The sequence below is a fragment of the Vicugna pacos genome, chromosome 5 (genome assembly GCF_048564905.1).
Source record: "Vicugna pacos chromosome 5, VicPac4, whole genome shotgun sequence".
In the NCBI taxonomy this organism is placed as follows: Eukaryota; Metazoa; Chordata; class Mammalia; order Artiodactyla; family Camelidae; genus Vicugna; species Vicugna pacos.
Window position 1 is genome coordinate 33406363 of NC_132991.1, and position 24582 is coordinate 33430944.

The 24582-nt window shown below is 36.6% G+C and overlaps 1 protein-coding gene across 3 annotated transcripts in view; it reads right to left on the reverse strand.

Moving 5' to 3' along the window:
• Positions 1 to 402: 402 nt before the first annotated feature.
• ACVR1C (activin A receptor type 1C) overlaps positions 403 to 24582 on the reverse strand; it is a 59768-nt gene continuing 35588 nt past the window's right edge. The window contains exons 3-9 of one of the 3 annotated variants that reach the window (XM_006196183.4): positions 20444 to 20683; positions 15680 to 15910; positions 12922 to 13089; positions 11433 to 11589; positions 9779 to 9903; positions 7534 to 7664; positions 403 to 707 (exon numbers count right to left, since the gene is read on the reverse strand). In XM_006196183.4, the coding sequence (XP_006196245.2) occupies positions 582 to 707; positions 7534 to 7664; positions 9779 to 9903; positions 11433 to 11589; positions 12922 to 13089; positions 15680 to 15910; positions 20444 to 20683 (1178 nt within the window). In that variant the 3' untranslated portion in view covers positions 403 to 581. The remainder of the gene's footprint in view (positions 708 to 7533; positions 7665 to 9778; positions 9904 to 11432; positions 11590 to 12921; positions 13090 to 15679; positions 15911 to 20443; positions 20684 to 24582) is intronic. The other 2 variants (XM_072960996.1, XM_072960997.1) reach the window with 2 other exon arrangements.

Below are 24582 nucleotides of genomic sequence, written 5' to 3' on the forward strand. Positions count from 1 at the left end.
TGACCTCACTTCCATCTTCCAATAAGCAGCTCCACTTTTACATGTTTTGTATGCTAAGGTTCAGAGTAATATTTAATTTTTTTAAAGATCTTGTTCAATTTTTTTTAAATAGAGACAACCATAGATTATATGATCTAAAGCTTTGTTTAGATATAACATGTTCCAGTTCACATTTTTTATGAACATGTTTTCATCTCAGGAAAATAAATGGGCTTTTACATTTTCTTTTCAATTCATTCATGTGCTCCTGATTCAAGTAAAGGAAAACCTAATAACTTTTATTATTTTATATAGCTTATTTTACACTTTTGCAATATCTTCCTTAAATAAAGAGATGAATAGATGTGTTGCTTCTCAAAAAAAATAATAATAATAAGGACAACATGGGGAGTGGATGAAGTCAACTCCCTCTCATGCTTGACTTTAGAGTTATCTTTTTCATGGTGCCTTTGGGCACTTGAATACTGTACTGTATTATCTCTGAGGTAGAACAACGACAACACAAAGGCAAAAAAATCACATGAAAAGGAAAAATGAGAAAGAAAGCTGTAAGAGATTTCTTTTTAACATGATTCTCATCATCAGGCTTTGCAGTCTTCTTTGACACAAAGTTGAGAAATAGTCTTCTTAATCCGAAGGGCGGTTAGGCGGGCTGCCCCATTGGCATACCAACACTCACGCATTATTCTCCCCATGACTCGGAGTGCCTTTAAAAGAGGAAGATATCAAAGACTTTAGCACAAAACACAGTGCAAGAGAAGCAAAACCACAAACCCAGGAATTGATACAAAGCTCTGATATAAAAATAGTCAACTTAAAACAATATGAGAATATCAAGGCCAAACCCCTTCAAAAATCCTGTAAAGGACAACTCCCCTCAGACAGCCACCAGGGCTTCTCCTCCCAGCTCTCTGACAGACCAGAGCATCTCGCCTCAGACTGAGACCAGGGTGTCTCCTCTCAGACACAGACCAGGGCTTATCCTCTCAAAAAGAGATGAGGACGTTTGTCCTCAAACCAAAACCAGGGCAACGACTCTCCTAAAAAGACCAGGGTTCTCACCTCTGACAGAGAAGAAAACCCCTTCCCTTAGACAGAGACAGGGCAGCTCATCTCAGCCAGACCACGTGTCACCCCTCAGACAGGGTGTTTCCCCTCAGACTGTGATTAGGACCACTTGCAGAAAGAGAACAGGGCATCTCCACTCAGACTGAGACCAGGGTTCTCTCAGCAAAAGACCAGAGCTTCACCTCTCAGTGACCAGGGCAAATTCTCTCAGAGAAGGCCAGAGCATCTCCGCTAACACAGAGAAAAGGGTTCTCCCACCCCTGACATAAAAGGGTGTCTTCCTTCAGATAGACACCACGCCATCTCCTATCAGATAGAGACCAAGGCAATTTCTCTCAGAGGACTAGTGATTCTCCCCTCAGACAGTAGCACGTCTCCTCTGAGACTGAGACCAAGGCTTCTACAGAGACTAGGGTGTGGCCCCTCAGAAAGAGCCCGGGACAAATTTTCTCAGAAAACAACAAGGGATCCCCCTCAAATGGAGACCAGGGTGACTTCTCTCAGAAAATTACCAGAGCATCTATGCTCAAAGGGTCCAGAACATTTCCACTCAGACTCAGATCAGGGCTTCTCTCAAAGACCACAGTGTCTCTCTGCAGAATGAGACCAGAGCAACTTCTCTCAGAAGAACGCCAGAGACTCACCCCCTCAGACATAGAACAGAGATCTCCGCTCTGACAGAGAAATGGATGTCTTCCCTCAGACAGAAAACAGGGTGTCCCTTCTCAGACAGGGACCAGGGCGACTTCTCTGAGAAAAAGACCAGGGATTCTTCCCTAAGACTGAGATCAGAGCTTCTCCTATCAGACAGAGATGAGGCTGGGTCCCCTCAGTTGGAGACCTGGGAGTCTCCTATGAGAAAGATGCCAGGGAGACAGACTTCCCCCAGAAAAAGACCAGGGTCTCCCCTAAGACTGAGATGAGGGCTTCTCCTCCGACAGAGAAACAGCTCTCTCCTCTCAGACTGAGACGAGAGCTTATCTTCTGACAGAGAAATTCTATATTCTCACAATTTTTAAAAGGAAAGGGCATCTTCCTTTAAAGAGAGACCAGGGCGTCTCTTCTCAGACAGTTACCAAGGCAGCTTCTCCCCAAAAAAGACCAAGGTGACTCCCCTCAAACAGACACCAGGCTGTCCCTTCTCAGACGGAGACCAGGGTGACCCCTCTCAGAAAAAGACCAGGGCGTCTTCCCTCAGACTGAGACCAGGGCTTCTCCTCTAACAGAAAATAGGTGTCTTCCCTCCGACAGGCACCAGGACAGTTTGTTTGAGAAAACCAGGGCATCTCCCTTCAGACAGAGACCAGTTTCTCCCCTCTCAGATGGAGACCAGAGCATCTCCCCTCAGAGACAGACCAGGGTGACTTCTCTCAGAAAATGACCAGGGCATCTTATCTCAGACAAAGACCAGGGCATCTCCTTTCAGAGAAAGATGAGGGCATCTCCCCTCAGACTGAGACCATGGCTTCTCCTCTCAGACAGAGACCAGGACGTCTCCCCTCCAACTGAGACCAGGGTGACTTATGTCAGAAAAAGACCAGAGTGTTGCCCCTCAGACACAGAACAGTGCATCTCCCTTCAGAATGTGGCCAAGCGCTTCTCCTCTCAGACAGAGACCAAAGTGTCTCTTCTCAGACAGGGACCAGGGTGACTCCTCTCAGACAAAGACTAGGGCATCTCCTCTCAGACAGAGTTCACAGTGCTTTCACCCACAGACATCGGCACCTCCCCTCAGACAATGACCAGGACTTCTCTTGTTTGACAGAGATCAGAGCTACTCCCCTCAGTCAGGGACAAGGATGTCTCCTGTCCTACTGAGACCAGGGCAACTTCTCTCAGGAAAAGACCAGAGTGCTGCCCCTCCAACAGAGAACAGTGCATCTCCCTTCAGAAAGAGACCAAGGCTCCTCTTCTTAGACAGAGACTAGAGCAACTTCTCTGAGAAACAGACCAAGCATCTTTCCTCCGACAGAGACCACGGCTCTCCCCGCTGATAGAGAAATGTGTGTCTCCCCTCAGAGAGGTACCAGAGCTGCTTCTTTCAGAAAAAAACCAGGGCATCTCCCCTCAGACAGAGACAAGATCATTTCTCCTCAGACAGCGACCAGTGCTTCTCCCCTCAGCCAGGGATCAGGGCATCTCCAGTCAGACAGAGACCATGGAGTCTCCTCTCAGAAAGACACCACGTGGTCTCCTCTGGCTTTAGGCAGAGGCACGGGGTCCATTGCTCTGATAGCTGCTTTGAAGCCATCATTTGTGTACCTTGAAGTTGGCTATAGGAGATGACAGGGAGCCTTTGTTCACTGGTATTTTCGTTAATGGAATTATACTAGTATTTTAAGGGCATATTAGTTTGGCATAATGTGAAATAATGGACTGATTTCATTTGTTTTTTTCTGTATGGTGATAAGTTGTTCACTTGTATTTCACGTACTATGTTGAATGTAATTTTAGGAAAGAGAATATGGCCACTTTACACTACATCCTGTTAGAATAAGTGAAATCAATTGAATAGCTTCATCTTCTTGAGATGATCAATAATCATGGAAATATAGTTATTCTTTTTATGTATTTTATTTATATGTTTTATAAAATTTTTCTCTTCCTTCAAACTGCATGAAAATAGTATTCTTTCTAACAAATTATATATGTTATGTATAAAACTAACAAATTCTGCCCCTGGGCTTTCAGACTATATAAACTTTCTTAAAAATCTTTGAGTGGAATTAAAATATTTTTTAAAATTCCTGTCAAAACACAGATACTAATCCTGTGGAGGCTATTAATCCTATTTTAATTGAAAATTCCAGGAATATAGTAGAATGACTATTTAAAAATATCTAGATAAATATCATATGATATCGCTTATATGTGGAATCTAAAAATAAAATGACACATATGAACTTATGCAAAACAGACTCACAGATATAGACAAAAAACTATGCTTACTGGGGGGAAAGGAAGGGAAAAGGATAAACTAAGAGTTTTAAGATTTGAAGATACTACTATATATAAAGTAGATAAGCAGCAAGGTCCTACTGTATAGCACAGGGAACTATATCAATATCTTATAATAACTATAATGAAAAAGAATATGAAGAAGAACATATATATGTATAACTGAATCACTATGCTGTACACTGGAAACTAATACAACATTATAAATCAACGATACTTCAAAAAAAATATTCTAAGAAGGGACATGAAAGACAAAAATGGATATGGGATGGATTGGAAGTTCCCTGTATATTGATCTGGATGGTAAGTATACACATGTACACTTTTTTTTAAGTCATTAAACTGTATACTAAGATTTGTGCATTTTATCATATGTAAATTGTGCCAAAATAAAATAATTATCTAAGTACAAATATCAAACATTTTAAATTAAAAAATATAAGTGAGTATAAGTGAGCTGGTAAATAAATAAGATAAATACTCAGAGGGTAAAACAATGAGAATGCATGAACCCAGAAAAGTGTAAGAAATCATTGAAGCAAGGGGCTGCTCTGGTGGCATCTGCTGATCTCACAGTTTAGAATTTCAGAATTGATGGACCACATGTGAAAGACAGGTAACATAGCTCAAAGCACACAGAGGTATCAGATCAAGATGTTTACAAAGTCCAGACTGTAAGGATGAAGTGGTTTTAGAAAGAACTTTGTAAAGAAAACTGTCTAAATCTTGGCTCTTGGTAAAGAAAAAAATCAAGACTTAGCCTTAAAATGTTGCAGTAAAACTGAGCTCATATGGAGCTGAGAAATATGGAAAACAGGGAAGAATAAGAGACAAGAGAAGTAAAATGAAAGGTCTAACATACATACAATGAGTTCTCAAAAAGTGAGCAATAAAGACAATGAAAGGAAGAATTATTTGAAAAGATAATGGCTCAGAATTTTGCAGAACTGAGGAAAGTCTGAAAATTCCCGGCAAAATGAATCAAGAGATATCTATACCAAACACATCATAGAGAAATTACAGAATACTAAAGACATGGAGAAATTCTTACAGGAGTCTGGAATAAAAGATAAATTAATTTAAAAGAATCTAAAATAATTTGACTTCTCAGCAGCAATAATGGAAGTCAGAAGCCAGTGGGATACTACTTTTAAAGTGTTCAGAGAAAATAACTGAACCTACATTTTTATGCCCAGATAAACTACTCGTTCAAAAGTGAGGACAAAATAAAGACATTTTCAGATGATCTAACACTGAAAGAACTTACAACCATTTCATCCTAACTAAAAAGCAATTTAAATAAAATACCAAAACTGGCACATCAGGAAGTCAGAAAATAATCTTAAAAGGAAGCTCTGAAAGCCAAGAAGGAATATTGAACAAAGAAAATGTCATAATTCTAAAAAACAATGATGGTATAAAATCACACCATTATCTAATACATGAGATTAATACAAAACAAAATAGAACTAAAATACTGGGCAAAAATGGACAAAGATTGCACATATCAGCAATATAGAAAATTGATCACATAAAAAATTACTATGTTAGGCCTACTCCAGGAATGCATGATTGGTTTAACAGTGAACAAAATATAAATGCAACCTATCAGACTAATACACAAAAGCATAAATGCCATATCATCACCTCAAAGACAGGAAGAAAGCTTTCATTAAACTAAAGTCAGCTTATATTTAAACTAGAGTTTTTACAAACAAAACCCACAGTAAATATCACACTCAAAGGTGAAACATGCAAAGTTTTAAGGAGCAAAACTATCATCACTTTCAGGCAACATTATACTGGAAGTCCTAGAAACTGCAATAGGAAAGAAAGGCACGAGGACTGGTTCCAGAACTCCCATTATCTGGTGATGTGACCATCTATATGGACACCCCAAAAGCATGTATATTTTTCACCCTAAAAAAAATTTTTATGTACACACACACACACCCACAGAGCAGTATTGTTCAAAAAAAAAACCTAAAAATCAAACATGTGACAATCAACAGTACAATGAAAAAAACAAATTGTGCTATATCCATACAATGGAGTACTACACAGATATGAGAATAAACAGATTATAGCTATACATATGTAAGATAAAGTAAAAAAAAAAGAAGAATATAGTAAGTTTCAATAAGTTTCACAAATACACAAAAGTAAGCCATATGGCTAGATTCTAAAGAAAAGCAGGCAGCAATAAATTGGTTAGTTACAACAGTAAACTCTCAGAGGGGTAAGGAATCTTCAAAGGTATTGGAAGTGTTCTCATTTTTTAAACTTGGTCATGAATTCTATTATTATCCTTCAAATTTTACATATATGTTACATATTCTCTCATATGCATGAAATGGTTAATATTAGAAAAAAATTAATTTCAATTTGATTTTAAATGCCTCAAATTCTGCTTTTCACATAAGTATGTAGGTAAGATATCTACACAAAACAGAAATACCAGGACATAAATCTTGCCCTAAATAGAAAACGAGTTGAGTGAAACATGAAGAAGAAAAAAATGAGGGAAAAAAGCAACCATATAAAATAATCCCTATGACAAAGCCAAACTAAAAGATGTTACTTAAAAAAAGACCTCAAGCATCATGTTTAAATATGGCAGAAGATAAACAGTCATAACCGGAGTGGGGGAGATTAAAGCATTAAAATAGTTCTAGAACTAGTTAGATGGTTATAGTCTTTTTTCCTCACCTTCCCTTCTACTTCCTTGTGAAAGCTACAAAAGTCTCTCTCCACGTAGGCAGAACAAGCCTTGCATTATGCCTGCTCTATGATGGTCACTGTATGTGTGGTTCAGGAAGAGGAGATAAACAACAATGGTCCCTGCCCTGGGGAAGCTTTTCTGATGAAAGAGAATAAACTCAAACTCCAGCAAGTTAGGGATGAGGAAAAACTGATGGAATGTAAGGGTAACTGAAACTGTGATACCCTGTGTAGCACAGACATTGACAACCTGCTGACATGCCTGTGCTCCTGACATTTCCAGCCCCCTTCCAGTTAGATGGGACTGTGTGGCTGGTTCTGGACTATGAACCATGAGTGGAAGTGATATGTGTCACTTGAGCCAATGCATTAGAGAGCCAGTGTGTGACCTTCCAGCTCCTCTCTTCTCCTGACCCAAACTTCTGGAAGCTATGTGTTGAGATAGCAGAGTTCCAAGATCAAAGTCACCTGGATTACTGAATCACCACAGAGAGCACAGATGCTGTTGGAAGTTGCCTAACCTGTAGGGCACGTGGCATAGCAAGCAATAAAGTCTTATGTAAAGTCACTGGAACGTTAGGGTTGTTCCTGCCACCTAACAGCATCAAGAGAGATACTGCAAAAGGAATAAAATCCTTCTGAAGTCTTACACAAAGACATATACCTACATATATGAAGTGAATTAGATGCCTAGATTAAGAGAGAACTATATGGTCACTGAAAATCCTCCCTGATACTTACTTCAAGATTATAACAGGAAAAATACACATAAGAACATAGCCTTACCTCACAGCTTTGCCACTGGTTTGGGATACTCGGTCGGAACTTCTGGTCACAAACAACCTTCCTCATTTCCTCTATGGAGGGATCTGAAGGCACCATGTCATAATAAGGCAACTGGTACTCCTCCACAATTCCTGTAAAAATTTGCATAATAAATTTCCCAGTATGAATAATAAATAAAATGTTTATCTCAAAATAATATCAATTAAGTTTTCTAGGCACAAATGGCATCCTAGAAAACTGGAAAATCAGGCTTATTAAAATAATGTATCAGTGTGAAACCAAATAAGTTTAAAACACTCAGTTGAACAGTTATGTAAATTAATGAAAATTTATATAATGTGATAATTAAATAATTCATATAATATAAAACAAAAGTATATATAATTATTTTATCAAATATATAACTATATAGTTATGTATAATTTTATATAAAATATATTACATGTATATAACTGTTAATAATTATAAAATATAATTTTATATTATGAAAATTACATAAATTTTGATTTACATAAAATGCCATTGTGAAATTCAAAAGTAATGCTTAATTGCAAAATTTATATCATGGTCCCATTGCTCTGGGAATGAAATATATTTCTCCATGAAAAAGTATATTTCTCCTTTTCAAAACAAATTAGCTTTCTCTTTTTGAAAATTATTAGGCAATCTTTTAAAAGCTGAGTTTTTACATTTGGATTTTAGAATTACTACATCTGACAATGTTCCAAAGAAATGGCCAAAAGAATTTAAAGATGGATAGTTCAACATGAAGGTTAACATTTAAAGAGTCACAAATAATAGACAAAGATTTGACTTTACTTATCAGAATATTACTTGAATTCAAGAATTTCCTTACATAATCAGTTGAATTAACTATAGTTCTTTTATTTAAAATATTTAAGATGTGCCATAATTTGGAAAACAAACTTCAAATCATATTAAATAAATTACTATTTCAACTGTTGAAGAAAATTTAAAGACAAAATCCTAAAAGCAAATCTAGACAAATATCAGTATGAAATTTAAAAAAATAATAACAAACTTGTTTGAATCTTGCCATTTACCAAGCACTATCCTAAGCCCTTTATATCTTTTAACTAATTATCCCTCAAAACCACTGACTAAAGAAAGTACCATATTACCCCATTTTACAGAACTAGGAAACTGAGGCACAAAGAGTGTCGTGAGTTTGCTCAAGGTACACAGCTAGTAAGTGGTAGATCTGCAACTTAACCCCAGGCTTGGGGATTCAAGTGTTCCTGTTATTTCTGCACCACTATAATTCTATTACTTTTATGTATAGTTTCATCTTCCTAAATGCTTTATTATCTATCTTATCTAAGAATCAAAGGGGAAAAGCATATTTTCTCATTAAAATGTAATTTTAACCTTGTAAGCTTTTCATTTAAAAAAAATAAGATTGATGTAAGGCACAAAATCCAAAAACTGACAGTGGTTTAATAATGACAGTTCTTCCATTGAATGTTGACTATAAGTAGGCTTTGTACTAAAAGTGTCACATGAATTAACTGAATTAATCCATTAAACCCTTAAAGCCCAAAGAGTCAGTTTGATTATCTTCATTTTACAGATGAAGAAAGTGAGACCACTTAACTCACCCAAAGTCAGATATTCAGGAAGTTGCTAAACCAAGCTTAGGCACAAGTCTGTCTCACTTGAAACTGAAAACTCTAAGTCATTTTCTACCAGGATTTAACTCTTCTCCACTGATTCAATAATTTAATCAGACTGCGTATGTAGGGTTTCATCCGCCCAAATTCTTCCTCTCATTATTTATTTTTAAACTGCTGGGAGCAATAGAGTCAGAAAGTTAAGTCTTCGCTCACCTCCACCCTGCACTTTAACCCCCCTACACTTATCATCACAGGAAAGAAAGGAACAAGAAAAGAGTGAGCACCAGGAGACATCAGTTTAAATCCTGTGGCTTTGGCAAATCACTTAACCTCTTTGAGTTTCATTTCTGGTATAAAGTAAGGATACAAGGATATAAGAAAGAAAACTTTCAAGTGCTTTGCAAAGTATTATTATAGAAGTCAGAATTATCAGGAGAACTAAGCAGTAATCACAACCTAAAATCTCCATTATGTTCAAGATGCTACAGTTCTGCCACTGGAAAGATATCACCAAAAGTTAATCTTCTAAATATTTAGAAATGATTCAATATAGTACACTGAATTAGAGCATCAAGGAAAGGCAGACACAAAGAATATTTCCAAAATCTTACCTCCAACTGAACACCTCCGGGCTATTTCCCAGTAAACCAGACCAACAGAATAGATGTCAGCTCGTTTGAAGGACTCAAAGATATTCACATTCATTGTATCATCAAGCATTTCAGGGGCCATGTACCTTCAAAAACATACACATTTCAGATTCTGTGTATGACTTTATAGCAGTCCAGTAAAACACAATCTTAATAAATTCTGATACATAATATAAGATAGTTTACATCATTTTTACAGGTAGCTCTGTACCACTATAATAGAATAAAATTAAATAATACATTTATTCAACTAATTAAAAAAAACATTTTAAATAGAACTGGAGGTCAGCAGCATTCCACAAATACTTGCTGTCAATGAACAATTTTATTATACATTGGTTCTAAGATATATAGATATATAGATATTATATTGGCTCCAAGAAAACCACATCGTTGTTTGAATAGGACTAAATCAGAAAAGTCCACAGGACCCAACTGAGCTTAGATGTCCAAGGGACATTTCAAGGATTTCTCAGAATATTGAAGTGAAGATGCAATACTCTCCCAAATCTTTTAAAAGTTTTAGATCCTCTGAAGGAATCCAGCCTTCAAGGCTTCCCTGATGGACAAGTTAAGTCTCGTTTTATAAAGGGAAAAGAGAAGAGATCCCTTAGGGCTGCCTAGTCTGAACAAACTATCCTGAAGTGTTTCTGGGGTCCCACTAAAGTCTCCCAGGGAACCAAGTGAAGGACTCAGAGTGACTGGCGTAGAATGTCAAATATATGGCTTGGAGGCTAACTATACCAGCTTAGAAATTCTCTACTCTAAAGGGCCTTTAACAACTCCAGGGAGTTTTGGTTGTTTCTGATTTCAAGGTCAAGAAATCTGGAATTATGCCAAAGTAGCACAGAGCCTGAATTTCAAATGAAAAGAAATGGAAGTATGCTGGCCATATGGCCACAGTCTAGCTATAACAAGAAAACACCCGAAATCTCATTACTAATGAGCCTGTCCTGACATATGTGTGATATGCTCTATTTATGTCATACTTGTTCTTAACTTTCAGGGATTCTGTTCTTTGAAAGTGGGACTTGTATCCAAACTCATATTATCTTAATGTACATCAATTTGGGAGATTTAAGGTTGAGTGCAACTATAGGTGAATATGTTACATAATATTTTTAAATATTGAGAGAATACAATAGCACATAAATATATTTATTATATAGAGTCCCTCACCTATCTAGTCCCATATGCTGATTCTGTATCTGTTGTTTTGAACCTGAATGTGTAGAACTACACCTTCATTTGCAACATATAAAGGGTTTGGAGGAGATACACACTACTAACATTTTCCCCCTCTTTGTGAAAAAATGTATTCTCAGAATGTGGCACATTAAAAATAATATAGCACTATCACTTCCACCATTCATCTCCACTGGACTCCCTACCCAAATCGCTACTTTCAATATGACCAAAATGCCAACTCTCCTTGCTTTATTACCATTGTGCCACTGATTTCTCAGTCACCCAGAGAAGACTTCTTGTTGTCTTGGGCCTAATGATTTCCCACTTGAATCCAGCACCCTCTCCCTATACACATATCCCAGTCATTCATGTCCCATTCATAAGGCAGTCATAAGTCTTAGTATGCTACCAAAGTAAGTTATCTTACCTTTTGGTTCCCACTTTAGGATTCTGAGGTATATCAATAGTGTTCAGTATTGAATCATGCTTCACAGCCAACCCTAAGTCTGCTATGGCACAAGTTTCACATTTTTTCACTAAGATATTTTTTGATTTTATATCTCGATGAGCAATAGCAGGTTTACCTATGAAGCATGAAATAAATATATTAGCTTTTTTCATTACTGAAGATTGAATCTCTCCAAAAGGAGTCATTTTGAAGACTTGGCTCAAATGTCACCTTCTAAGAAAGGTCTTCCCCAAGTCCCATTCTACATCCCAAGTCATTCTCCTTTCACAGTCTCTCATTTTGCCTTCTTCATAGTCCTTACCACTATCTAAGTTATTTCATTTATTAACATGAATGTATAAGTACCTGTCCCTCCCAACTAGACTATAAGCTACATAAGGGCAGTGGCTATGCCTTCCTCATCACCATGACTCCAATGCTTAGAACACTAGATAACATTTAGTAACCACTAATAAATATTTGTTGAATAAATAGGGAAAGAATTAACATTGCTATATCCACATAAGAACATAGCAAATATTCTCTTACAAAACAAGTTTCGAACCTGTACTACCCTAGACCAGCAGTTTTCAGATGTGGGCCAAAGTTCCCCTGGGGGTACTTGAGGCTCTTTTCTAACTACATATCTGTGTAATATCACTTTTTCCTCATATAGTTCAACCAAAACAACAATCTGGGACAGACTAAACAGGTATGAAAATCCAGACATTTAACCAGACATTAAGGAGATTTGCATAAATGTAAAACAAAACCATTATTCTCACTAGATTGGTTTTTGTATTATAAAATATGTAAAATTTTAAAACTATGTTATTTATTTTAACATTTAATTGGTTAGTTATTATATTTAAAGTAAATTAATACATATTTTAAATTTCTCAATTTCAGTTTCTAATATAGTAAATGTTAATAGATATAATCCACATACACGAAACTTTTGGAGTCCTCACTAATTTTTCAGAGTTTAAAGGGATACAAATCTGAGGAGCACTACCCTGACTAGACTAATGACTTTCTAGAGCCATTTCACTATTATCTCAATAAATAGAAAACACAGTGGGTATTATTTGGCGTTAAGTACATGATATATAAATATTTTTTCAAGATCCCTTACCTTTTCCAATTATTTTAATTATCAAAGGTAAAGAGTTAAATTATCTGCATTCTCTGAAAACAGAGCATTTGCTACCAAAGCAAGATCTTCCAGGTATATATGCTAAATGGCAAAGATAGAGCCACTAGGAATAAAAATATTATTACGGATAAATGACAAGTATGTAGGTGAGAGCTGGCTATATCATGACAAAACCTTCATAAGATACCTTCAGTGGTTTTTTACATTTGATAATAGTTTGTAATAAACTAACACACAATTGAACAATGAAATACAACTTAGTGTTTCTACCCTCTTATTCAAGGAGAAAAAAATTAGAAAGAAAATACATACCTTGTGTACCAACAATCTCCATATGAAGGTGGGCCAGACCACTAGCTATTGAAAGTGCCAGTTTGATCATTCCACCCACTGTCACTATGTTTCTATTCAAATAGTCATATAAGGAGCCCTGTTCATGATATTCAGAGACAAGCCAAAGTTGAGTCCAAGTTCCATTATCTAACAGGAAAAAAATTATTTTATTGCTATAAATATATGTTGAGAAAGAAGCCAGAAGCTTTTAACAAACGTCAGTGTTTAAAGTAAATCTGTATTGTTAACAAAGCAAAGTTAATTCCTTCAGTGATAATACTTACAGTCCAAGTTAGTAGAGTGAAAATTCTCCATGAGTTCCTATTGATATATTAGAACCTGTTATATGTATCCACCATAGCTACAGGGAGCTGTGAGGCAGTGATTCTAACAACTGAACAACTCCTTTCTTATTCCCGCTATATCAGTACCTGCTGGTAATAGCAACCACATTATAGGAGAAAGTACTGAGAGATGCGTTTAGTCTCAGTGTTGTGTTATAAATTATTCTTGAGCTTTTAAAAAAGATTATACCAATAAAAAACAGAAATATAACAAATTTACACAAAGCATTATTACTAACATAAAAGCTCCAACATTCTAAGAATGTTCATGTTATTCACCTTTCAAAACAGGAAGTTTATGATTTCCCTCAAAGCTTATATTAGGTGCCAAACACAATTACTAGACATTTTCAAATAATTTACCTCATTTAACCAAAAGCTAATCCAGCTTACAAAAGATTTTTATCAGAAGAAAAATCAGCCTAAAATTTCTCTAGGTATTATCAGTGTCCCTACAGTTAGTTTTAACTCTTGGAATCAAATGTCTACAGTAGCCCTGGGTAGTCCTGACCAGTTCTGATGTTCAGAGAAAGGAAATTATAATTAATGAACATTTGCTAAGGACTTTTTCTACCTAGTGCTTTATGTTCAAGAGCTCTTGGTTATCCAAATATTTAATTTCCAATCCGGGTAGTGATAAAATTTGCTGGGAGTGCAAAAGTCAACATAACATGATAAAGTTCACTAATAAACTGACCATATATCAAACCAATTCTTATGCATACCTCTCTCCCTGCTTAACACCAGTGGCTATCTTTGCCCTCTCACTTCAATGTCTTTGTCAATGTGTTTATCAGGCAGATGACTAAAAAGTGAAACTGTAAATGTTGCAAGAGATACAGAAATGCATGAAGAAAGTGATATTAGAGAGCATTTGGAATCAAAGCCAGTGACAAATCATTAACAGAGGAAGACCAGTCAAACTGAAGAAGAGAAAATCGAGGGTGCTCTTTCTTGCACACAATGTTTTATAACCCAATAAATGTCATGACTAAATTAGCCTCATCAAGATGATCCATATAACTGCAGTCATCTCTGCTTTCACAACACTGTAAATTAAGCTAACCGGTAAGTAGTTTAGTTCCATGTTACGAAGGAAAAGTAAAAGTTCTTAACAGTTTAATAAGAAATGTTTCATTTTGAATACTACAGTTAAGAATTTGGAAAGAACCTTTTTCTTTAAGCTCAGTTTGTCCCTGGCTTTACTTGGCTTTACTCAGTTTCTCCCTGACAAATCAGAAAAGATAAATCATTAGCAAATGTAACTATGGCCAAAATGTATAACACTGTGTCTCTTTGGCCATCTAATTAATAATAAATACTTTCATAATCTATATTAAATAGAAATAACCTTAGATTTTTAATTTTCATAGGTAATGGTAGGTATCTGATATCCACAGATAATTTGTTCTTTATGTAAAGGTTACAATCTCTACCTCTCCAAAGTTCTTCACGAGTATTACTGATTCAAATAAAAAAAAATTGACTGGATCAAGTTTTGCTCACCTTTGTTCCCTGATTCCCTTTAAAGGAAGTACTGCACAGTTAAGTGAGTAAAAGCAACGCAAAAAGAAGAAAGAGAGCATAGGTAATCCACAAACTCTATACCTAGTCCCTGATTAATGGACATACATAAAATACTTTATGACTATTGACTTAAATACCAAAAAGTTGATGGCCTGTCTTGTTCCACAAATCTCAGAAAGTAGTACCATTTGGGGTTGTTAATGTTAAACCTCAAGATATAAACCATATTCAAAGCACATTAATTGAAAATTTCACCAAAATTATCTTGCTTGTTACCATTCTGATAATGTCTTAGAAAACCTGAGTCCTAAACTTAAAGTTTGTTGTACAGATGAAAAGTACAGTCCTAACAGAGATGAATATTTGGCTAGCATTCGTTGGTATGTTTGTACCAGTTATCAAAATATTGAAATATTTCTGTGCCAATTGTTAACAGCTGATATTCAAAACTTCCAATGGTATTCCTTTGCCTAGATATCCAAAGCAACTCCCAAACCCACAAAATACCTCCAGATCTTTTCACGACCCAGCAAGTAAAGGGTTAAAACCCAGCATGGCAGTGTTCTCCCAGGACTTTGTTCCAGTTGAAGCTGCTGTTCTGATTGGTTAGTTCCTGTGCCATACCATTCATCAAATATTTTCAATATCAAGCTGGCTATAGTGTCACCATAATTTCATATCACTCATTTGCCCTGCTTTATTGTATGGTTATGCACATTTACCTGTGAAGAAGAGGAAAGCATTTTCTTTCCTCAAAGAAGAAATCAGACTTTCATGCAGATTTTATTAAAACAAACAGATTAGTTATTCTTATCTGATAATAGACATAATACATTATTTGCTGAACCCAATCAGATTGAAAATACCTTTGTTGTCAGCAGCAATGAAACCAAGGATGTTTTCATGTCTCAGCATAACCGTCTGATAAATTTCTGCCTCTCGAAACCAAGATCTTTCATCTCTGGAGGAGAATATTTTCACAGCCACATCTTCCCCACACCATCTTCCATGCCAGACCTCACCAAATCTACCTTTTCCTACTATTTCCTGAAGCACAATCGTCCTCGCAATCGTTCTCTGAACCAACAGAGGTAGACCTAACCAAAGAAAAGACAAAATTGATCATTAAAAACAAGTAACTGCCAGAAAATAAGTCATAACGACCATGATTTTCACTTAAAAAGCATTTCACCACTTTAATAATTTTACTGCTTTTGAAGAAATAAGCACCATTATACCAAACTTTAATATAATGTCAAAGCATGCCTAAAACATAATCCAAATTCTTACTGTGACTTTCTGTTCTCATATTCACAAATAAAAATTTCTTGAACATAGCCTGTCATTGCAGATATCTAATTTTCCAGAATTGTTACAAATCTCCCTGATTTGAATATTAAAGCCAGTCAGGTTACTAAATACACAAAGGTTAAAAAAATATATGTTGTTGTTAGCCTCTAAAATAAAATATATGGTTCCTGGTACAACTGAGAATGCAGAAGAATTCTTTATGAATTTTTTAAAAAGCCAAATTAAAACTGGAAAGTAAAGAACCAAATTCAATGTCAAGTGAGGCAGTCATGTTACACTAAAAGCAAGGTACAGTCGTATAAAATATCAAAATGATATTTTCTGTGGAACAAAAGAAAGTCAAATACATTCTGAGTGTATGTAAATTGTTTAGATTCTTTTGAAGCACAAGCTTTACCTCCAGAATTCTATTCTAAAGATTTAATTCAAAATGTGGAAAATTTGTGTTTAAATATTTAATATATTATTATTCATAGGAAAACTAAGGAAAAGTGTGACAATAGAGAAATTGTTAAATATAGTACAGAGATTGAGACCACAGATAAGAAAGACTTCGGTTCAAATTTCAGCTGTGCCACCTGGTAGCCATGGGCAAGTTATTGAACTTTGAGCTTTGGCTTCCTTGTCTGAAAAACTGCAGGTAATAATATTACCTATCTCCTAGGAATACTGTGAGAATTGATACGCATGTTAAGACTCTAGCCTGGTATCTGGCATATTATGTGTTCAATAATGGTTTGCCCTTAACATTATGTCTTAGGATAGATTATCCAGAGCTGGAAATAATGATGAAGAAGGTATTTCTTAATGACATGGGAAAATACTTTTGCTATAATAAAAGCAATACTTTTGTTAAATGAACAAATACTTTTGTTAAATGTAAAAACAGCATAGCAAATTCTATCCATCTAAATATATCTAGCTATTCAAAATATGCACAGGAAGAAGACTGAAAAGAAAATATGCTAAATGCTACGATGGTGATTTCTATTTAGTGGTATCAGAGTGAAGTGAATTGTGATATTTTTCTTTCTAATGTTGTACATTTTCTTAATTTTTCCATAATATCCCACAAGTACTTATTACTCTCATAATTAGAGGGAAAATAGCTAAAGAGGTCACAGTATAATTTAGACAAGAAAGTCATGTTTAGTTGTTGCCACTGTACTCAGATGGCTGGGAAACCCTTATGGTAACAGCAGCCTTTATAGTAAGCTCCTGCAGGCTTCAACCTTTACTCCTGAAATGAGCCGCAGTTTATTCAGGTGTTCTCGTCTTCATGAGAACCACCCACTCTGGCTCTGGCTAAATAGGCACAGACTATACGTTTGCTATTACAGGTCTCAGCAATTAGTCCTAAAGCTCCACAGGCAGAAAGTTCTTCTGAGATTATCTGATTCAACTCGATCATTTTAGAGATGAGAAAACTGAGGCCCTGTGGTAATCAGTAAGTGGAAGGCAGACCTATAACTAAAACACTGATTTTCAGTCCAAATTCCTGCTCTCTCACCATTCAGTGGATATGGCTACTCCCCTGCTGGAAAGATTTCTAGCAGCAAACTATACAGGCTATTTTTGAAACCTACACTCCGTTACACTACCTGACCAAACAACAGAAGTTGTACTAACAATTATCAAGCCAAATTGCAATCTCAATCTCTCTTCTCCCTCCGCTCGTCTTGCACACACACTCACAGAAATATCCCCACCACCAATTATTACCAACAACAACACAAAGACAAGTGGTTAAAGAACAAGATAAGCCAATGTTTTTAAACTGCGAATTGATTAAGCATATGATCAATGCTGCAGCCCAGGGACAAAGTAAGGTATCATCTAAGGTATCAGCACAGCAATTAAGTTGAGACAGTAAAACTCAATAAAAGTTGCTTCAATATCTTTCAAAGCAACCACCACAAATAATCTGAGTGATTTTTGTGCTACACACTTAAAGATTTTATTTAAAGACACATGGACTTGGGCTCTCCCTGCAGGTCTATGTTACTCTTTTTCACCAGGGGCTGTAGAAGTTGATGCTTATCTGATGGAAATGCCGCCGTCCCTCAGAAGTGTTATATCATGACAGTAAATCAGCAACTTACCCGGTCTCTTGGAAGCCACCTGAGACACCATTATATCTCAAAGACAGTCCAGTAAAACATCAGTCCATTTCCTCTCATAGGCATTGCATCTCTTTGAAATTTGTCCCTGACCAGGTTGGAATATGCTTCACAATTTTTGTCTCTCAACATCTGACAAAGCCAATTCTTGCATAAGGTCACCAGCCAAGGAAGAGAAGCAGAGGGGAAAGAGAACACCCTATTTCTTTCCTATGGGTAAGCTTTTGGGATAGAAGCCTTGCTGCACATGGACCCTTTCTCTCTGATGATCAAAGGCAGTACAGCCATCCATTACTATTAGCTAATGGCCACTGCCAAACATATGCAACTGGCTTTGGGGAAAGGCGTCTAGAATTCTTTTAAGTTGGTCATTAAAGAAGTCATCTGTGCTTGGGTATATTTACAGCTTTCTTTTAAGAGAGAATTTAAACTAATCTAAAGAGAAGAGGGCTGGTAGTCAATAAGTCGATTTAGGTTTCAAGATGGGCCAAAACACCAAAATAAGATAATGTTAATTTTTCATTTTATGCTCTGGCTCATGATCACTTTCTTAAACTAAATATCCAGTCTCTAGCTACAAAAAAAAAAATCTCCATTACTTTTATTTGAAAGGGAAATCCTTGTACATCTTAAACATACTTAAGGAGTAGCTCCTAAACACATATTTATGCATTATATCTTTAGAGGAACTAAAATGTTTTGGAGGGGATTAAATACATGGTTATTTAATCGCTTGAACCTTTTAACAAATTACATAAGGTTTCAAGGAACTTGGCACAAATCAGAGCTCTCTATGCCTAAAATGCTTCCAGTGCCTAAGAAAATATAGCACAGTGTCCCCCAAAATGTAACACTAAGGAAGGAAGAAGTATTAATTTCTAACAAATTTTACTTTTAAAGGAAAAATGCCAACTTTCCATTCAATAATTTAATTTGGATTTCAGTTTCACAAACTTTGCAGTTTGGAGATATTCTTTCCAATATTCCTCCTTTGAAAACATGCCATCTAATTTATGCAATAATGGTATAAACACTGAGGCAGGCTTTGGTCAGTGACAGGGACAGGCAATCTTGTCCCCAGAAACAGCAGACTATCTGGGGTTTCTGGATGACATAATTAGGCCTCTCTTTTCTGATAAATACTTCCAAAGCTGCTTCATGTTAAATATGGATGCTCATACAGACGCTACCGCCTCTCTGTCGTCTGGTCTGCCCCTGTTAATGGTGCCTGCCTGGACGCTCCCAAAGGCCACGGGCAAGGGAGTTTCTCCAATTCTGTTTGGGGTAATCATCCTTAATGATCTTTCCAAAGCAAGAGGGGATGCAGGCACTTCTAAAGAGGCTCACCTAGGCTTACCCCAGCTCGTGTTTCTGCAACACCATGTGCTGACAGGAATCGCGCAACATAAGAGCCAGGAGCCCTCTGTCCTTTCAGAGAGATTTTTTAATACAGGGGAAACTCTGCTCTGTCATCTGAAACCCAAAAAGCCCTCAGATGCTCTGTGCTATGAGAAAGACTCATTGAAGCCATAATATAGCCTGGCACTTTGAACTGCTTCAGCAGGGGTTCTGGAGCTCCATTAAAAGGGGAGAGGCTTATCATAGAACCTTAGCAGCAAAAGCCAGCATAGGAATGCTGTGCTGCTCCCTTTCATCTTCCATTTTGATGCTTTAGGATCACATTCTTGATTTTAATTTCAGGTCCGCTCCCTATTAACTTCACACACACATATCCCAGGGGTTGCTTACAGATTCTAAAGACCTTCATAATCACAAGCAAAGAACACTCCTTTGCATAACTAACATCTTTCCCCCAGAACTCAACTGCTTAAACCCCACAACAGTTTTGTGCCCATGAAACATAACCAAGACAGCAACAACAATTATTCCTACACATAATGGGGGAGAGGGCAGAGAAAAGAGATTCTTTCTTGCTTAGAAATAAATTCTGAAATGTGAAAATGAGACTATGAATGCCTAAAGGCCCAAAAAGCAACTGAGAAGATTTAATTCTTTAGGCCAAGACAGTTTTTTCTCTTGATCAAATCCTGAAAGAGTTTCTATGCCAGAATTTGTCATGTACCATATCAAGCTTTTTAAACAATGGAATTAATAATGTTTGGGCCCTTTCTTGTTAAAAATAGTTTTTATCTTTAAGTAAGAGTTTTTCTTACTGAATAATGAACGACAGGCACATACCAGAGCCAGATCCAGAGGCAGTCACATCATAAATCAGGTCTTTTAGAGTTTTTCCAGCATTTACCAGATTGCACTCAGAGAGGGGTTCCTCCACATTCGGCCTCTTTTTCTTTCTGTAGGTGCACTGTCGAGTTTGGCATGCCCATACTGTCAGCACTGCAGCTATGGACAGGAGGCACGCTGGCACAGTAATAATGATGGTCAGCTCCATGGGTCCAAGTTTTGGGGCATTTGGTGATGCTTAATTAAAAAAAGAAAGAACATAACCATGAGTCAACCCATTTTAAGTATTTTAGAAATTGGAAATGCAATCACCAATATTTCACATTTATAATGTGAATCTATAACATGCAGCTACACAGTATGCACTCATATTGGTTGGTAAAGACTGTAGTAAAAGCAAAGATGGGGAAAAGGAGTTGAGGTTAGGATGCAGTAGAGCTTAGGTTATGCCAGGTTGACAATGGGAGACAGAATTAGAATCATGGAAAGCACCAGCACCTGAGTTCCTTTTCAAAACCTCCAAACAACTTGGTATTTTCTACTATTTTCTTCCCATTTTTTTTAATCAATCCATCTTCAAATACATTCATTCATTTATGCCACAAATAATTACTAAGCTCTTGCAATAGGCTGCCACTGTTGCAGGTGCTGGAGAGAGAGCAGTCAGTGAGAAAGCCCAAATCCTTGCTCTTGTGGGGCTTATGTTCTCATATACCACAGATGGACATGTAATACAACAGCAAGAAATCATAAGAGCTATGAAGAAAAATGAAGCAGAGCAAAGAGACAATGATGGTGGGATGCCATTTTAGACAGATGGGTCATGGAAGGCTGCTCCAGGGAGGTATCAGGGAGCAACAAGGGGAGTCTCTCAGGGAAGTATGTTCCCAGCAGAAGGAAACCAAGTGTAAGGGGCCCTGAGGTGGAGACCTACTTGGCATGTTCAGGAGCAACCTGTGCCGAGAGTGCAGCAAACAAGGAGAAGGTAGGTGAAAATGGGGTAAGGAAAGTAAAAAAGAGAAAGATCATGTGGGGTCTCAGGCTAAAAGGACTGTGAGTTTTTTTCCAAGTAGAAGCTGTGGTAGGGTTTTGCACAGATGAAAGACAAGATCTAACTTATATTCTGAGTGGCCACTGTGTGAATAGACACTAGGGGTACAAGAATAAAAGCTAAGAGACCAATTACAATGTGTCCAGTATTTTCACTATCAGCATTTTTGCCAAAAATGTTTTTCCTAAATAACTAATTGGACATAAGGCAATTTTGCTGGAAAAGATAAATATAAAATAAAAAGGAACATTAAAAAGGACAGAATGAAACATGAAAAATGCATAATAACAAAATTTAAAAGACTATACTGCTAAACACAAAATATTTAAATACATTTAAAATGTGGGTAGACTCATGGGGATAATAGTTTTATTTTGTAGATTGTACCTAAGCACTTGTCTTCCAAGTCTTTCATTCACAGGATTTTATATAATTTTTTTTTTGGTTGATTTGTCTCACTTGGCACTGTACCTTTTCTTTTTCCCTAAAATTCTTTCCTTCACTGAGAGGTATCAGTTCCAAACACCAGGATGCATATTTTTAAGTGAGCTTTGTATTGCATTGTGAAAGCCTCTATACATCATTTTAGTAAAGCTCTATTAAGCAGAGCTCAGATCATTACTATGGCAACCAATAAAGAGGCAAAAGGTCAGCAACCCTGGAAATGGAATAATATCTATAAAAGTACACTGCTCTAGTGATGGCTACAGCACTCAGGGATGTTTATTACAGATGGGCAATGTTTCTACTTTTGTGAACAAATTTACTGATACAAGTTAGTAAGAAAAAAAAGATGACTCGGCTAGAAAAAGGCTAGCAACACCATCCAGAAAGAGCTCCTTAAGCACTGAGCAATTTTTAAAGCAAACATTTGTAAGACTATCTTCTAAACCAAATGTTGATTGTACTCTCTACAGGAGACAAATGAAGAAAAACTGTAGTCTACACCCAATGAGTCATGGTAGAAAAAGACAACAGTGCAGTTAAGAATACATTTTAATAGATTGTCTCTGATGCATGTATCAATTTTTCTAGCAGGTTTTACATTCTTGATCATAGAAGAACTCTTATTGTTTGATAATTTCCAATTTTTGAGACTGTGTTAACTGAGATGCTTTCTCCATGGAGGCATATGCTAATCCCAAAAGTGAGGTCTGGGGAGCGCAACATTGCTAATTCTAGTTATTTCACTCCCTAGTAAATTAAATAAAAGAGGATGGAAAAAAAAGAGAAAGCACTAGCCCAAAGGAATGAGATCCTAGTTTACAAAAATCTCCCCTTTATAAATTCTACATGTTAAACCAAGACAACACAGGGGAAGGAAGTATTAACAGGTGGGAAAAAGGGAATGTGTGAGGTGGCAGATTCTGGGCAGCTGGAGGAAATCGTGCAGCAGGCAAAAAGACTGTAAAAAAAAAAAAGAGGAGAGGATAAAGGAAGGAAGGAAAGAAGGAAGGAGGGAGGGAGGGAAGAAGGGAAAAAAGAAGAAAGGAAAAATGTTTTAAATCTATTTCTGTGAATCTGCAATTTTTCCTAGAGACCTCAGTGGAACTGGTGATGGTGAAAGTCAGTGGTTCCAAATGGAGTTCAGAACCAGTTTAAATGCCTCCATTTTCCCCAGGACAGTTCCCATTAACTCCTTGCCACCTCCTATTTCTGGCTTTATGGAGGCAAACTCTTCAAAATGAAAAGAAAAAGGTGAGAAAATGTGGGCATGAGCTCCATGTTTCCTCCCCTGCTGACTGCTTCTCTTTCTTTATTAAAAGTATGAAAAATTGTTGATGTTTATGAGATTTAATGACCTTTATATTAATTGACTATTAGGAGGAGATGCCTTAGAACTAAGTGGAGGTGTGGACTTCATCAATGACTTCAAATAACTCATATTGACCACTGTCACAAAAATCTTGTAGTATAATATTAATGTTCAACTTAAAGGCACATTTTTTCACTGTATTTGAATGACATTTTGATGACTAGGAACTAAGATATTACAACAAAGCAATGTATAGAAAGAGGTTAGAGTGACTGAAGAATTATGTACTGGCTGCACAGCTATTTAAAAACAAGTCTGAGTAAAGAAAATAGAGTCTTCATCCAGACAAAGTGAATTTTTATGAAACATTTCAAGGTTAATGCTTCCCTCCCAAAAGTTGCTATAGTAAGTTAGCTACATAAATTTAAAAGGGTCCAAAACACCCTTAAAGAAACCACAGACTAATTTAGCATTAAAACCACTTCTCTTCCTTTTATTAAAGATTCTGCCCAAGTGAAAAGATATTATTTTTCAAGGTTGAACCCATAAAAGTATAAATATAAGGCCTTCTGCTGCCTCCCCACTGTCCCCTCACTCCCAGAAAAGGGAAGTATCTCTTTCTCCAGCTTGTGGCTTTGAAATGTTCTCAGAACAAACCAATCAAAAAGACGATGTTGTCTGAGACACCTTCTGATGGGTCTGTTTCTGTCCTCACACCAGGACCAACTGAAAGACACGGTGATGCAGTGTCCATCTATCTACCCCATAAACCTTTATGACTTATGACTTCAATTAAAGGACTTTTTGTTTAGTTCACAGGTTTCTGGGTAGAGGGGAGAATGTGGAAATAATAAGAGCAGCTGAAAAAGAAGACAGAAATACATTACCTCTAAGATATTCAAAGCTACCTTGCTAATTAGCTCAACAAGAATAATTTCTTTTGTCAAAAAAAGAGTGACATGCCAAGCAATGAGAAATCTCCCAAATCTTCAAGATGAACTTTCTTCACCTGCCATTTCAAAGCATCCTTAAATATGGGCACCATAATTTCAAACATTTGCTTGATGTAATGAAAATACATTTCTAATTGGCTTCTTGTTGCTTTACTTAAATTGGTTCAGAGACTGAAACCAAATGGCTTGGTGTGTATAACTGAGAACAACTCTCATGGTGGGGGCGGCAGGGAGGAAGGTGCCAGAGACTGAGGAACAGTTCACATCTTTGTGGAATTTCAAATCTACTAAGGAATACATGACCTGGGTAGGGTACAATTCCAAAGCAACTTTGCAAGTATATAAGAAGCGAGGAATATGGGAGATAAGAAAAAAA